General features: G+C 42.3%; 1 protein-coding gene across 5 annotated transcripts in view; it reads right to left on the bottom strand.

Annotated features, from left to right (window-relative positions):
• The window catches only part of enox2 (ecto-NOX disulfide-thiol exchanger 2), a 154,195-nt gene that overhangs the window by 7,337 nt on the left and 131,482 nt on the right, over nt 1–15,376 (bottom strand). For all 5 annotated transcript variants that reach the window (XM_035649140.2, XM_035649138.2, XM_035649141.2 and 2 more), the window contains 4 exons: nt 14,276–14,382; nt 9,132–9,240; nt 6,391–6,578; nt 3,891–4,031 (listed from right to left, as the gene is read on the bottom strand). In XM_035649140.2, the coding sequence (XP_035505033.1) occupies nt 3,891–4,031; nt 6,391–6,578; nt 9,132–9,240; nt 14,276–14,382 (545 nt within the window). The remainder of the gene's footprint in view (nt 1–3,890; nt 4,032–6,390; nt 6,579–9,131; nt 9,241–14,275; nt 14,383–15,376) is intronic.

Raw genomic sequence — 15,376 nt, forward strand, 5'->3', positions numbered from 1 at the left:
CGGCAAATTCGTCAAAAATAACATATCCAACAGGGAAAAACTGCTTCCAGATTTGGAACCTTTCCCAGTTTTTACAGTTTATCGTCGCCAGTCGAGTACCTGCGGGGTTTTTGACCGTTGGTTGACAGACACAAGCCGTGTGAAGACATGACCTTGGACTCTGAAACTGACCTTATAAAGATTTACTGTATTCAGACTGAATAAGGAATTCAATAACGTCCACTCGTAATGAGGAGTACTATTTATGCGTCAAAAATGTTGTAACGCAATCACTTTTTCCAAAAAGTTTACAATTGAAAAAAAAAAATCAAATGAACAGTTAATTTGTTTGAATAAATTCACCCAATAACAGACTCATCTCTGCTGGCAGTGGCTAATGTCTCCCTGCATTTGATTTATTAGCTTAGCTTCCTAAAAGGTCAATATGGCAGCAATACATCAACTGATGATGGATTTTAAGGATCGTGCTCTACTGGACCAGAAGGCAAACTACTTCAGATGGTGCGTCGCCTTTATTAATGCAACATTAACGTCTATCTATTTTACCTTAAAACAACAATGCACTGTCACACACCGCCAACTCTGGTACAGAGGTCATGGCAGAGACTAAGAGACTAGCTCCCACATTTCATTTTTTGCACAAAACTTCTGAGGGGTCAGATGCTTTTTGATCAGATTCAGCCGAATCCTGACTTGACATGTGTGGACATTGTGACATGATGATTCTGTGTGTCGGTGTTTGCTGCCTCCGCGATTGATACGCGCGGTTTTTGTATGTAACGGTGGCCAGTTATACTCGGACTTCTGTGGCGCGAGACGATGCTTCCTGCCGCATACAAACATAATCCTGCGGACGCCATCAGGGTCATCAGGCTTTGGTTTGAGACTCTTTTTGTAGGTGTGAATTGTAAGCTTCATTCTACTTGGAAGTCCTGCATTACCAATTTGTATGTGCATAATTAAACATTTATCAGAAAGGTGAAATAAAACGACTGTAAGGAACAAAGACCAGATATTTCAGCTGCATCAATTTAACTTTTTTTTTTCTTTTTTTCTTTAAGGAAATGCGATACTAAATCACTGGAGTGCCCCTGTAATTAGAGAAATAATCAATAGATCAATCAAAATTGAAAAGGATTGTTAGTGGCAGCACTAAAGTATACATGGAAATAGGGCAAAGGCGTCTGTTGTGATCATAATAATAATAAAAAGGTTAATGGCTCCAGTGACCTGCACTGATGTCGCGACAGTAATGTGTGATGACAGCTCGTGACAGCAGGGACAGTGACTGGACCGGCGAAGGAGAACTGAGGGCACGAAGACATCTCAAAAGTTGGGAAATGACTCATTCTCCTCTGCGTCGTACGACACCAGTGGTTGTCTTGTACATCTCAGGGCAAAAAGACACGGAGCGGCTCCCCGCCTGTACTCAGAGCCTCGTTTGTATTATTATCCAATTTAATAGGTGATTGAACCTGAGGCTCATTTTAATGACAGTTCTTCCTCTCATTATACCGAGCCAGGAGGAACATTAACAAACATTAGCGCTTGGATACTGGGAATAGGGGACAACACCTGAAACATTAGTGAACACGACATATCTTACAGAGAAAAATGACACTCCAAACTGTTTAATAAGATTGTGGAGCACTGTATTTAGCAGTGTACTCTTCTAGTCATACAGTGCAACACTAATCAATATTAGATCGAGTTCTGTTGGGGAAAACACAAGCGTCGATATAAGCAACACATTCAATCAAATAACAAATGTTGGGATGGATGAATAATGTAGAGGGAGTGGGTCTAACTGGTGATGTGTCCTGACACAGCACCAGTTAGAGCCACTGATTAACATCACTGCAGGTATTATCTCCCAATCTGGTGATCACATCATTACTCTGTGTCCATAGCGAGATCAATATGATCGCTTAGTAACTGCCTCTTTGTCAATTCAAAGAAAATGACTGCTTTGTGTGACGCTGATGAGGCCCAGAGGACAAACAGTCCAGGAATGAGAATAAAGTGACTGGGTTGCTGGGGGTGAGTGTCACATGAAAAATCTCCGCTTCAGACAAACGCTCAATATGTTTCTAGTTTGGAAAAGACTGGATATCTTCTGTTCTCTTATTAAACGTGGCTGCAGTGAAACATTCCGTCTGGCAGAGGAGCACAAATTCACATTTAACAGCATTTAGTTTGTATGTTAACGTGAAATGGATGATTAACAAACTCTTTTTTAATAAAGCTGCGTTCAGACAAACTCTGAACATTTGGACATTTTTCCTGAACTTTTGTATGTTTGAACGTAAATGTCAGCAAATGTTACTCCAGACATTTTCCAGAACTTTTCCTGCCAGACACATAGTAAAATTGTGTCTGGCAGGATTTTCCACTGAATGGATTTCCACTAGAGAGGCTGATGCACCAGTTTAAACAGCTTTGGTGAAAATATGTGTGAAAATATCACTGATTAAAAAGGGGTCTCACTACACTCACATGCCCATAAAGCAAATTCACTTAAACAGCTTTTGCTCGATGAAATCATTCCTACTTTCCGAAATCCCTTCCAAACAGGCCTCCAATGCAAGTGATGGGAGATGAAATCCAGTCTTCCCTCTATGCAAAAGCACATTCCAAAGTTTATCCATGGCTTCAACTGTCTGAGTCAATCAAACCAAGTGAGCGTCCAGAGTAACAGACTTTTTTAAACAGAATTAAAGATTTTATACTCGTTTCCCTCACTTTCCATTTCTCCAAAAACAAAGACTAAAAGACTTTGGAAGATCCTCAATAGCTCACAGTTAAAGCCTCATATCAATATCAGATAAACTGTAGAATGTATTTTTCACAGAACAGGGTTGATGGATTTCATTTCCAATCTTTTACATTTGAAGCATATTAAGGATGACATCAAGCAAAATACATCTTCATGCACATACTGTATGTGTACATAATATTTATTTTATGATGCACTTAAAAAAATTAAGAACCTATCCTATAATTCTCGTCGCGCCAGAATCTTCTCTCCAAGATGGAACTTTTACAGACTCTTCTTTTGATGCTTTCATAATTGATGCATTAATGAGGTACCAATCTAATATGCTTTATCGTATGTTAAGCTGTTTATATTTACATATCCCCTTACTACCATCAGTTAGTCTTTTGCCTCCCTCTCCAGTATTATTCTACCTGTATGATGCCGGGTGAAACATTACGTCCTGTGAAAATGTCAAACATTTTCAAATTATTTGTTTTATCTGACCATCAATTCAAAACCCAATGATACTCCAAGTTGTTTTTATGATCATCAAAATAGTTGCTGATTAATTATCCGTGAAATGACTCATTGATTAACAAACTAATAATTTCAGACATAGTATAGCTAACACAACAGGAATGTATTAGTTTATGTGACACTGATGTGATTATGTTTCTGTCAATAAACTGTAAACTGCCTATTACGGGTTTTCGCAATGATGCAGAAAAATGTTTGAAGGACACTGAAAAAGTGCCTCACCCAAATGGAAACACCAGAACACTTCAGAAGTTAGTAAGAGAAGTTAGAAAGATGCATCCAATTAGCTTTTTGGGGGAAATCTGATGAGTTTAGAAATAAATTGCAAACCAGTTGAAATTATTGAGTCATTTTCTCCAAAAAGAAATATCACAGATATCACATTCTATCTTTTTGTTTATTGACTATTTATTTCTACATTATCTTCCACGCACCGAAACCCATCTTGAACTAATTTCTTACTTATTAAAGTTCAAATTAGATAGTTTTCACTCTCAAACAAACAAGAGTAACCCAGATACCAACTTTCCTATGAAACAAAGGTGCACTCTTCCCTTTTCTCAGCAAACAGACACATGTTTTCTGTCAGACCAACCTGCATTGCGTGTGCGTTCTGCAGGTTCTGGAGACCATCCTTCAGCGTCTGCACTTGGTTCTTCAGCTGCTGCTTGTCCTCAAAGCTTTTCTCCAGCTCGGCGTCCCGCTGCTTTAATTCGTCCCTCATTTTCAACAGTTGCTGCAAGCAAGGGAACACAATAAGCCACTAATGCTACAGTGAATTAACAAACCGTGACCAAAGTAACCTCGTACTCAAACTGCTCTGAAGGCAGAGGAACAATCGGCCAGCTGTTTTATTAATAATTAGCATGTAATCCCTACCACACATATTATTAGAACTTGAGCTTGTTACCAAAAAACAATTAGACTCTGATATGAAGTATATTTTCCATGAAACAGTTTGTGGATAAGCCAATTGTTGTGTTCTATTCTATTCCATTCTATTACGCAGTGCAGTATGTGTCCAAGGGGAGTAATTTTCCAAATCTTCAAGTAGATTAAATACTGTATGAAGGTAAAATATCAAGAGAAAATTAACACTCATTTGCGTTTTATTCTTGCTTTGGGTAAAGTGAGAGCTGGCGTTCAGAAAGCTTTGATAGATGATTTGTCCTCTGCAGTTAATCTGCTAAACACAGATGAAAAGATTCCCCACCTGCTGTGATAATTTCAGTGAAAAAAAGAGGCCCCGCAAGTCGCGGGGGTGTCTTTAGAGCCAGGATTTTCCCCCTGCACTGCTACACGTTCAGTATCCATTTCTTATTTCTTATTTTTGCTACAAAACACTACGATTCACCAAAGAGGAAAACAAGTTGCCAGAACATGGCTGATAAGATTTCTTTGCAATTTGTGTGGCTGCGTGACACAACATTTGGACCCTGCCAGGGAGCGGTATCCAATTTCAGTTGTCTTCCAGTTCATTTAATCCCTTCACCCAATCTCTTCATAAACACACCATGAGAGATATAAGATGGAAAGATATATCTGCAGGCAGCAGTGTTAATATCGTTAATGAAAACCTATTTTTCTAAACAAAAACTAGACTAAAACTAAATTAAAAGTCATCTTTGAAAGTGAGAACTATGATGATATGTATTTGATTTTTCATCTACAGACACAAACTTACTGATATAGTGAAAGATGGACAAAAGCCTTATTCAACAACGGTGGAATCACACACTGCACCTCGTGATCAGTCAAACAGTTTCCTGCGCTGCCCCAAGATGAGGATGATTGACCTGTTGGACTACTTTTAATAAAAAAAAGTAGTGTGTCTTTCGGTGATGTTATCTTGTGTCACCTGATCTTGGAAGAAACTGATTTATGGACCAAATTCATCCACTGAGAATTAGGCAAGAGGCAATTTAGACAAACCCCCAAAATATGCAGGCAGCACGATAACAAGATAACATAACTATCAAGTGCTGTGAATGTGAGGTAATATTAACGTTGGCCATGTTTAGTGTGTCTATCAGGAGGAGTACAATTCCGGGATTTATGTCGGCGGTCCATCTAAACTGTCCCCTATTAAGGTTATGCCATTAAAAAGTGTCTCCTCTCAAACTACACCCAGAAACAATATCTTAGTGAATAAGTGGGTGAATCCAGCTTCTAAATTTACAGCACAAGCAGCCGCACCAGTGCTCGGTAGCAGGGACAACTAGATAATCCTAGTGAGAGCTTGGAGTTACTGAGGGGCGTCCGTCTGGACTGCAGAGCAGTGACACCTGTAGACATGGTTGATTGTACGCAAAGATGGTGACCGCTGAGTCTCAAAGATAAGTGACTGCAAATCATGCGATTTGATATAATATTGGCTCCCAAAAAACTTAATTAACTCCAATAGTTAATATTTGGTCTTAACTTGGGTTTCTGGTTCTATCACTGAAGGATATTTTCAATAAACCCAATGAAAAGTAGTGACACCTACCACGGAGATTAAATTAAATGTGTAAATGGGAGACTGGAGACGCTCCCCGACAGCATTCGGAGAAAAACGTACTATATGAAATTCAAGGCACGTTTTCAAATAATGAAAAAAAAATAAAGTGATCCAATATTCTTCATTATCTTTCTTTGAATAAATGGTCTGAAATAGTTTTAATAACCTTGGGCTTGTTCCAAGTAGTATCTGTGCACAGTTTGAAACACAGCACACAACCCTCTGACCGCAAGTAAAAACCCATTCCAACTGAAAATAATCTTTCCAAAAAACCCCAGTGAAATCAGAAAATATAATTTTTTAGTAGCTCTTCATAAAAGACTAGCAGCTGTTCCAAACAGCTGTACTTTCTTGCCTGTTCCCAGAAAGCTCTTGGTTTTCTTTTTTAAGTGCTGGGTCTCATGAATAAATGACAGCTGAGGTTTTCATTGTTCATGGAAAACTCGACGGGTTAACCCGAGCGACCTTGTTCTTAAAAGAACCTGGTGCATTACAGACATTAATAGGAGATTACACTTACTATAGGAAGGAAGAGTGTATAAAAATATCTATATAATTGTGCGTGTGTGCACAGTATATGTGTAATAGGTCCTACCTTCTCCATGCCTTGCAGAGTCTGCTGTAGGAAGCTGAGTTGCTGCGAGTGCGTGTTGTCCTCCTCGCTCCTCATCGGTTGGTTCTTGCCCTGCTCCTGTTTGAGGAGCTCCACCTCGTTCCTGTAGGCGTCCAGTTGGCAGCGCAGTGAGTCGTTCTCCTCCTTCAAGGCTTCTGCTTGGGATACACCTAGAGATTTACACAGAAAGCCCAGCATATAACGTGGCCTCTCTCACCTTAAAAACACTGTCAATTCAGTTGTACATTTATACATTTCACAACAAATCATCATCCAGCCGGATCTGGGATTCACAGCGTGGGTTTTGATCGTGTGTTCCAAAAGCCATCTCTGATCTGGCTCTGTAAATGTAATTTTTTTCCGACAAACATCAAAACACGGTGATATGTTTGCAGTCGTGAGTGTATCGCTCCTTGTTGATTCGAGTTTGAGCACAGCGATACTGCAATGGACCGTGAGGAGGTGAGCATTATGCATTCAAATTCAAAGCATAATGGATCAAAGAGAAGAGCACAGATTTACTTTATGCAGATTTCAGGTGTTTTGAAACGCAAAATGGCAAACGTCCCGTCTGCTAATAAAAATATCTCAGACTTTTCCTTCTCGTATGTCTCAAGTAGCCAAATAGTAGGACGTGGTTGGGGGAGAGCTACAGATAATGACGCTGAGATCATTTTAGACTGATTCAGCAACGATGCCACCGAAAGCTCGTCCTGCCCTGACTTGTGTCCCCGACCTCTCCTCCATAGCAACAGTGGCTTCCGCTTAGAGGTATTGTAACATTCATGATCGTCCGACCATCCACAAATTTCCTCACACTTCCAAAATTTCAAGGTACAACGTTGTCACGCTCGCAGGAAATTGTCATTTAAAACAATCAGATAACCAAACACCTCCAGCATATTAACGCAGACTGCTGAAAGCTGCGATAATCCCAGAGAGTTTTGTCCACGAGCTCTTTACTGCTCATTTTGACCTGACCTATTGAGCAGAGAGAGGAGACAGTGGGAGTTATTATTATATGAGACCTGCTCAGCTCCAGAGACGTCCAGTATTATCAGCTCCGCTCTGCTTCTGTGGACCTTGCGGGGAAAGCTCTTTGGGAAAGTGCCATACACCGACTGGACTTGGGAGATAAGACCCATCTTGTGCGAGTCTAAGTGTGTGTGTGTGTGTGTGTGTGTGCATGAAAGCGTGTCTTTTTAGGTTTCGTGTGGGTGGTCATGAGAGCTGCCTGCAGTCTATCATGGAGGACCATTGGCAGTGTTAATGAACTCTTGCTGGGTGAGTGTGTGAGTGGGTCCAGTGCCGGGGGTTCGTGGGTTCTTTTTTTCTCGCGGCAAAATGAAGGTTTGAGGTGAGGAGAGTATTGATCTGAGAGCCTCATCAGCTAGATGTGAGGAGATGTCAACCGCTTGGCTAGATTCTGAGCAATTCCCCTTCTGTTACATAACAGGCAGCGCTATCGACCCGCAGGTATCCGTGAGCGTGAGTGCATGCGAGCGCACACACACACACACACACACACACACACACACACACACACACACACACACACACACACACACACACACACACACACACACACACACACACACACACACACACACACACACACACACACACACACCTTTAGGCATGCAGTCGCACACATGGGCCGTTCTTTTGTTTTCTATTCCTTAAGAGTCAGACGCAGAGCAGAGCATCGATTTATTGTTCGAGAGGCCGGAGTCATAACACAGGTGTTTTCAGCAGAGCTGGTTGATGTATTAACATGCCCCTTTGCTTAACAGGTTAGTAAATGAAGGGGTGTAACAGTCAGCTTGTTAACACATTAACCGAGAAGCGTCACATTAACACCTGTCACCTCCGCCGATGCCGCGGCATCGACCGAAATGACAGGTCCTTGACAGCAATGCCGGTGACTGATAGCTAAATAGCAAGGTTGCTATTTTGAGCAGAGGGTTTCAGGAGCTCGCGACTGTATTTACATACATTTGCATGCTGATTAGAGAAGCTGTCATATTAGCAAATGGCAGAGATCAGAGTGATAAATAAACGAGAGAGGGAAAAGCACGTGGAGGGAGCATCGCAACGTGGAGCGAGGCGTCGAAACGCCAGATGAGGGATGACGTCACGCGTGGCGGTGGCGGCTGCAGCATGTCGCCCTGGTGACCACTCTGGACAGGTTATAATGGGACTTGAGAAGTTAGCAGCACTGTTAGTTTCTGTTGCTTCAGCAAACACAGAGAGACTGCTCTGAGGGGAAAAAACCCCACAAGTTTATGGCACTTTAGCGGGGCCCTAATCTGAAATTAGATGGCAGCTGGCAGATCTGGACACACACACACACACACACACACACACACACACACACACACACACACACACACACACACACACACACACACACACACACACACACACACACACACACACACACACACACACACACACACACACACACACACACACACACACACACACACACACACACGTAATGCGTGTGTGGTGTCAGCATCTTGATATACTTTGAATGTGTTTCCTTTAAAAATTCATGTGAGATGGTCGTCTGGTTCTTGGGGGATGATAACTGTCATTTCAGTAAAACATAACTTCCCCCCTCACTTATTTAGCACCCTCTCTTCCGCCTCTGGAGATCTCGATCAGCGTGCGGCCTGTCATCTTGACTGGAGTGTGGCGCTGTCAATACGCGTACGCACCTGAGTCCTCCGAGTCCTCAGGGGCGTCCTCCATATCATCATCGGACATCTCCATCTCCTCCTCTCGTCTGATGCCCATCAGCTGCTCGTTGTGCATATTTCTAATCTCCTGAAAAACACGACAAAGAGAGGGGCGGGGTCAGAACTGCAACTGCCTCTCATGGGTGATGCACATTTCAACAGGTGCCAGGAGGAGGAGGATTATCAGTGATGCGCCTCTTTGATTGCACTGTTATTATTGTCAAGCATTAGGTGGAAGGGATACTCAGATCAGTGCAGAACAAAGGAGTGTAGATGACTGAAGATGAAAAGCATGGTCTCAGAGCCGGGGCTCAATTCCTCTGGCACGGCATTGGGGCAGATGGTAGCACAGGCAAAGCCAGAGGCCCACACTTTTGTACTTCATTGTTCTTGTTACTTGGGGGAAACGGCACATCAGTGCAACTTTGTGAGTTCATGACAATGTTTGCTCTTCCCAAACAAGTCAAAACATCACATCTTCAGAATTAACTTACACACCAGGACAAAGAGTAACACGTCGGCTCATCATGTCGAGTGTGGTCGTTTTTTAAGCCCACGTTTTTGCCCTAACTGAGTGCACATCTGGAAACACCAGCAGAGAGTGCAAAACACCAACCTTCCCTGTTTTCATTACACATGCACAGACAGATTTGATAACGACTACATCTGTTCAGAGACCAGGAACCAGAAGCAGGTTTCAAAATGGTTTAAAGATTAAGCACAACACACTAGATTGGATTGGCTGCAAATGAGACCAAACCCTCCAGGTCTGTGTCGAGAGAGAAAAGCAAAACATAATCTTTGTGATAAATCACACCCATTACCCCAAACCGTGGCTGTACTGTCTCGGTGAATCTGTGCTCGTATGAGTTTTTAAATAGGATTCAGCCTTCATTTCCTGTTGTGAGTAGATGTTGGGGCTACAGTGGTAAACGCAGAAAATTATCCAATATTACTGGAGCAGGAGAGAGGCGAGCACGGTAAACTATGTTGTACGGAGAAACACATACAGATACGCATTTTTTTCTTTCAGAGGGTTGAAGGTCACAAAAAATGTCAACACAATGTAAAGTAGACCACCGGAGAGTAGGGCTGACATGCATGTAAAGGAAAATAGGAATCATTTTTGGGGTTGTTTTATTCTATCAAATTCATTCAATAATAATACTCAATGTTCTCAGGTATTTATTTCCTCATTTATCTCTGTTATTTTTACTACACTATAATCTATAGCGTCGATACCTTAACAAAGCTGACAGGTTCTGCACAATCTGCAGCAAGATGCTCTAGAGGCCGGAGAAATCGAAACACGACTGGCATGAGTCAATAACATTTTTCCATGATGTTTGTCTCTTCTGCAACTCAAAATTGTGGTCAATGCTTTATTTTCCCTCAAAATGCTCAGATGTGAGATTTTTGATTTCGCACTTAACCTACCTAAAGTGGCCTTTAGTAACCTACCACAGCCTTGCTAAAGCCAACTGTACCACAACCCAACAGTGAACCAGGACATCTGGTCATTCAGGCAGATATTAAGGGGTCATACAGTTACTGTACGATGATAAAGAACACAAATAGAACAGATTGACTGTCGCAGTTTAAACAAGTGCACACTGAAAACGCACATGTATCCATGTACAAACCAGTGGATAGAGACATGGGGTCTATATGAATGAAATATTAACAACAACAGGCAGAGAAGCACTGCGAAAAAGCTAAAGGGAGTAAAAAGCTGCCCAAGAGTAAATAAACTTACCACCATCTGTCAGCTGACGTTATCAGCCTGAGCCCATGGCGGAGGTCAAACAGGTACTCGACACGCACATGCACATGTAGACACACAACCATCTGGTGTGTGTGTGTGTGTGTGTGTGTGTGTGCGCGTGTACCACCCTGTGTACACAAACACATCAACGGCATGTCCACAGGCACACAAAACACATAAAAAGCACTAATGGAGGGAGATTCTGCCTGGGAGCCGCAGCTACTCAGCACTGTGGCTTGTTCTTCCATATTTCACCTCCAGGCCAGAGAATCATACTGAATATACAATATGACTGAGAGAAACACTGGCTGTCTGTTTGATGATAAACTACCCCCGAGCAACTGCACTTACTTACCTATGCTCTCTACACTGGTCAGTGGCGGCCGGTCCTATACACTGCAGCCTGCGAGGCATGTCTGCGTGTACATGTATGATCAATGTGGGATCAGCTGATCCAGGAATATTTTGAATGGATCAATATTGGTTAAAATAATGCAGATCAAAATCAGATCAGCCTGCTGGTGTTGTGGCACCTCTCCTTTCAAAGGAGACCCATTATGCTAATATTCAGGCGCATAATTTGAATCTGGGCTACTACTTGAAAGGGTTTACATGCTCAAATGTTTAGACAATTATCAGTGCCCTCATGCCGTCTGTGACTGCAGCTCCTCTTTCCAGCCTCTCTCTGAAACACTCGGTTTTTAGCTCCCGTCTCCCCATAAAGCCCAGTCTGCTCTGATTGGCCTGCTCGCCCACTTTGTTGCGATTGGTCCACCAGAGCATGTAGCAAGCGTCGGCTTCAGGTCTCGCTCTACCTGGCTTTCGGGGCGTTCATAAATAAAACATTATGTCACCACCAGGACACTTGAGTATGTTAGCAAACAGCCACTTTATGACGCATCCAGAATAAATGAATCCATCCAGAATCTTATTGATGGGAATTAGAAGAATCCAGGTCCAATATTCACCCTTCACTTTTCCTTTTAAATCTTTTTCAAAACTACCAACTGTGGAGATTAATATCTGTCGCTTTGGCTTCTAACTGCTCCACTGTGTTCATCAGCTCAGTGCTTAATGTGCCTGCTGTTTGCTGGGCATGTAATGTACGGTGGGTTTTCAGGGCGTAAAAAAAAAAAAAAGAGAAGGTTTTTATGCCTGCAGCTACTGAAAAACTATACTGAGTTTAAGTGAGAGCGGTAATAGTGAATCAAACAGTGAAGTTGTGGGACAAAAGCAAACTGTAAAACTTAAACACTAAGCTGACACTGTGGAGTTGAGGTGGAACTGCAGAGTCCTTTTCCAGTGAACCCCTTCACGTTCAAGCAGGCATGTGATAAGAAATATATTGGATTATTGTAGCCGGGTGACAAAGATATTTTTGACCTCTTGTATTTTAATAACTTTCAGGAGAGTTTAATGATTATCAGTCGAGTGTGACCAGACCTGTCACACAGACTATTCAGTGTTCATATTCTGAGCCAATTCCCTTCTGTGTATAAACTTACTTAAACCCTAATAGACAGCTGCAGAGAAATACAGACTCAATTTCGAGCCACCGCTGAACCAAGAGTTCAAATGACTTCATCCGTCTGCTCGCCTCTCACCCTGACACACACACACACACACACACACCACACACACACACACACACACACACACACACACACACACACACACACACACACACACACACACACACACACACACACACACACACACACACACACACACACACACACACACACACACACACACACACACACACACACACACACACACACACACACGCAGAGAATGTGGTTCACTTTGTAATAGCTGTGAGAACAGACTTTCAAAGTGTAAAGAAGCCAGAAGAGGGAAGAGGGAAAAACTACAAAGAATGTTTGAAGCGCAACATCACTTAAAGGACTTTTTTCCCCTTCTTTTTTTCAACCAGGTTTTCTGAATGGGGACATGTTCAGCAGCGGAGTGTCCACCCACAGTGGCTTCTTCTATTGCATCTATGGTCACGCTGTTCTCCCTGATGAATGCAGTGTGTGTACAGAAGCTCTACAAAGGAAGTCTGAGAAAGAATGGACAGATCCCTGAGGCTGGATGAAAACACTCTGCCATCACATAACACATTTTAATGCTTCCTGCTACAGTATATATATATATAGAGAGAGAGAGAGAGAAGAAAGCCATGCTCATGTGAGTGGATCCCTGGGAGACTAAGCGAGGGAAGACAACCAAAACAAAAGTGGTCTTTACTGACGTCACACAACCAGTTATGTACTCAAAAGTGTTTGCATACAAACATGCATCATTCCGCTTTCTACTTACTCATTAAGTGCATGTTAAGAGGCCAATACACAAGCTATAATAAGCATGACAAGTCCTAACAAACAGTTGCTTCTGCGGAATGGCTGAGATTCAGATTATTTCACTATTTTCACCAGCCATAGAGGAACATTGTTTTCTTTCCGACACCTACCTTTTAAAATGGACGTTTTTGTACAAGTTCATTTGGTGCTTCTGCTGTGTGGCATTCTGTTATCATTGTGTATGTCTGCATTATTACACCTTAAACCGTTGTTTTTCCATACTGAGGTTCAAAGAAACTTACCGATCAGATATGATCATATAGCGTCCATTAGACCCAGGACGGCAACACAATCCAGACTGTCTTTCTAAGAGCTATGAGAAGGCAAGCTTTTAGATGAGAGGGGTGACAAGAAGCCCCAGGCACGTCCAGCTGCCTTCACACAGCACTTAGAAATGGGACCTGGGTGACTGGGAATTTTCAGACACTCCAGACCCTTTATTGCACACAACCCATCATCATGGTAATTAAAGATCCATTTGACAGAGAAAAATGGTGAGTAGATAGTGGATGACAAAAATGCTGTTAGATTTGAAATGAAAACGCTTTTATGTTTCCCATTTGCCTGTGCAGGGGGAGAAGGCTTTTACAGATTTACCTGTGTCCTGGACACCCTTTGATATGGAAAACTCACCCATCAGCTTGTATCCCTTCACGAGGGAAGGCAGTGGTGGTGGAGGAAAGGAGGAGGAAGGGGCAGAGGTTTGGACGTGGGAGTGTCTGGATCTTACACTGGTTGGAGTGATCAGGCACCTGTTCTGATGCTGGATTCATTCAAAGTACTTACTGTAACACGGAGTTTGTTCTTTTCACCTCAGATTTCTCTTCTCATGTTTCGCTTTGTGTCATCGTGTCTACTTGTATGTATGCATTTTAACTATCCTTCAGAAAATAAAGAACTTTACAATGAGCCAGGTGTAGAAGAAAATGACAAAAATAAAGTCTAATTTTGCATTTATCATGTGAACAAACGGAATGGAATCAAAGTGTACCAACCTCGGCTTGTTTGTGCCACATGTCCAGGTTCTTGCGCTGAGCTTTGGAGAAATGGTCCCATGCCTTTTGTTTGGAAGCGGCTTGGAATACAGACACAATCTGTTCAACTGTGGCGGGATGCAGGGAAGGACCAGAGACCATCCAGAGACAGAGAGAGACAGAAAGACAGAGGGCAGGTGGGAAGGAGCAGAGGAGTGAGAAAGTGGAGTCAACTAGGGATGTAAAGAACTGTGTGTGTGTGTGTGTGTGTGTCTTTTCTAACTGTGTGCAAGTGTGTGATCCACTTACCAACTGATGCCAGCACATCATCTTGTGTACGGTTGGTCAGACATTTGCCACACGCAAAACTTCAATAAATCATACATTCTTCCAACATACCTAAATTATCTATGATACAGTGGCGGCTCATGCAGAAGAAAGTCTTTTAACGCTGTAGCTCTGGTACAACTGACTTGATTTTTTTATTAGCCAGGCTGGTACTCTGGTTCAGACTTAAGATTCTTAAGATTGCTGCATTGGTAATGATTGTGATGATCCTCTGACCTTTACTGTAGCGCCGTCACGAGGTTGACATTTTTGGTTCTGACAACCACTTGGGCGGTTTGCCAAGAAATCTGGAACAAATATTCATGTCCCTCTCAGGATGAATTTTAATCACCCTTTTTATCCCAACACTTTTCAATTAAGCTGTTTTCAGACATGAACATGTCTGGCAAATTTGTGTGAGGACAACTTTCCATAGTTTGCTGTTCACATGTGAAGAATGCAGAAGGAATAATCGCTTGCAATGAATCTTCCAGATATATTGCTACTGTATTCTCACATGGGCTAACCAGGACGTTTTGCAGAAATGTTACTAGGGGGCTAGCGGGAAAAAGTTCCAGAAAATGTCCAGAGCAACATTTGCGGACATGTGTATTCTTACACACAGTCCTTCCGCAAAAGTTCCAGACTTCAGTGTCTGATGTCTGAAAGCAGCTGTAGTGACATCATCAGGCCAATCTCTGTTGTATCCTCAAATATCTGCAAAACTAATAACAAGCTCATACTAAAAAGCTTCGGCTGTATTTCGTGTAACGTGTGTTGGAATGGCTAACGTAT

The sequence above is a fragment of the Scophthalmus maximus genome, chromosome 9, assembly GCF_022379125.1.
Source record: "Scophthalmus maximus strain ysfricsl-2021 chromosome 9, ASM2237912v1, whole genome shotgun sequence".
Taxonomy (NCBI): domain Eukaryota; kingdom Metazoa; phylum Chordata; class Actinopteri; order Pleuronectiformes; family Scophthalmidae; genus Scophthalmus; species Scophthalmus maximus.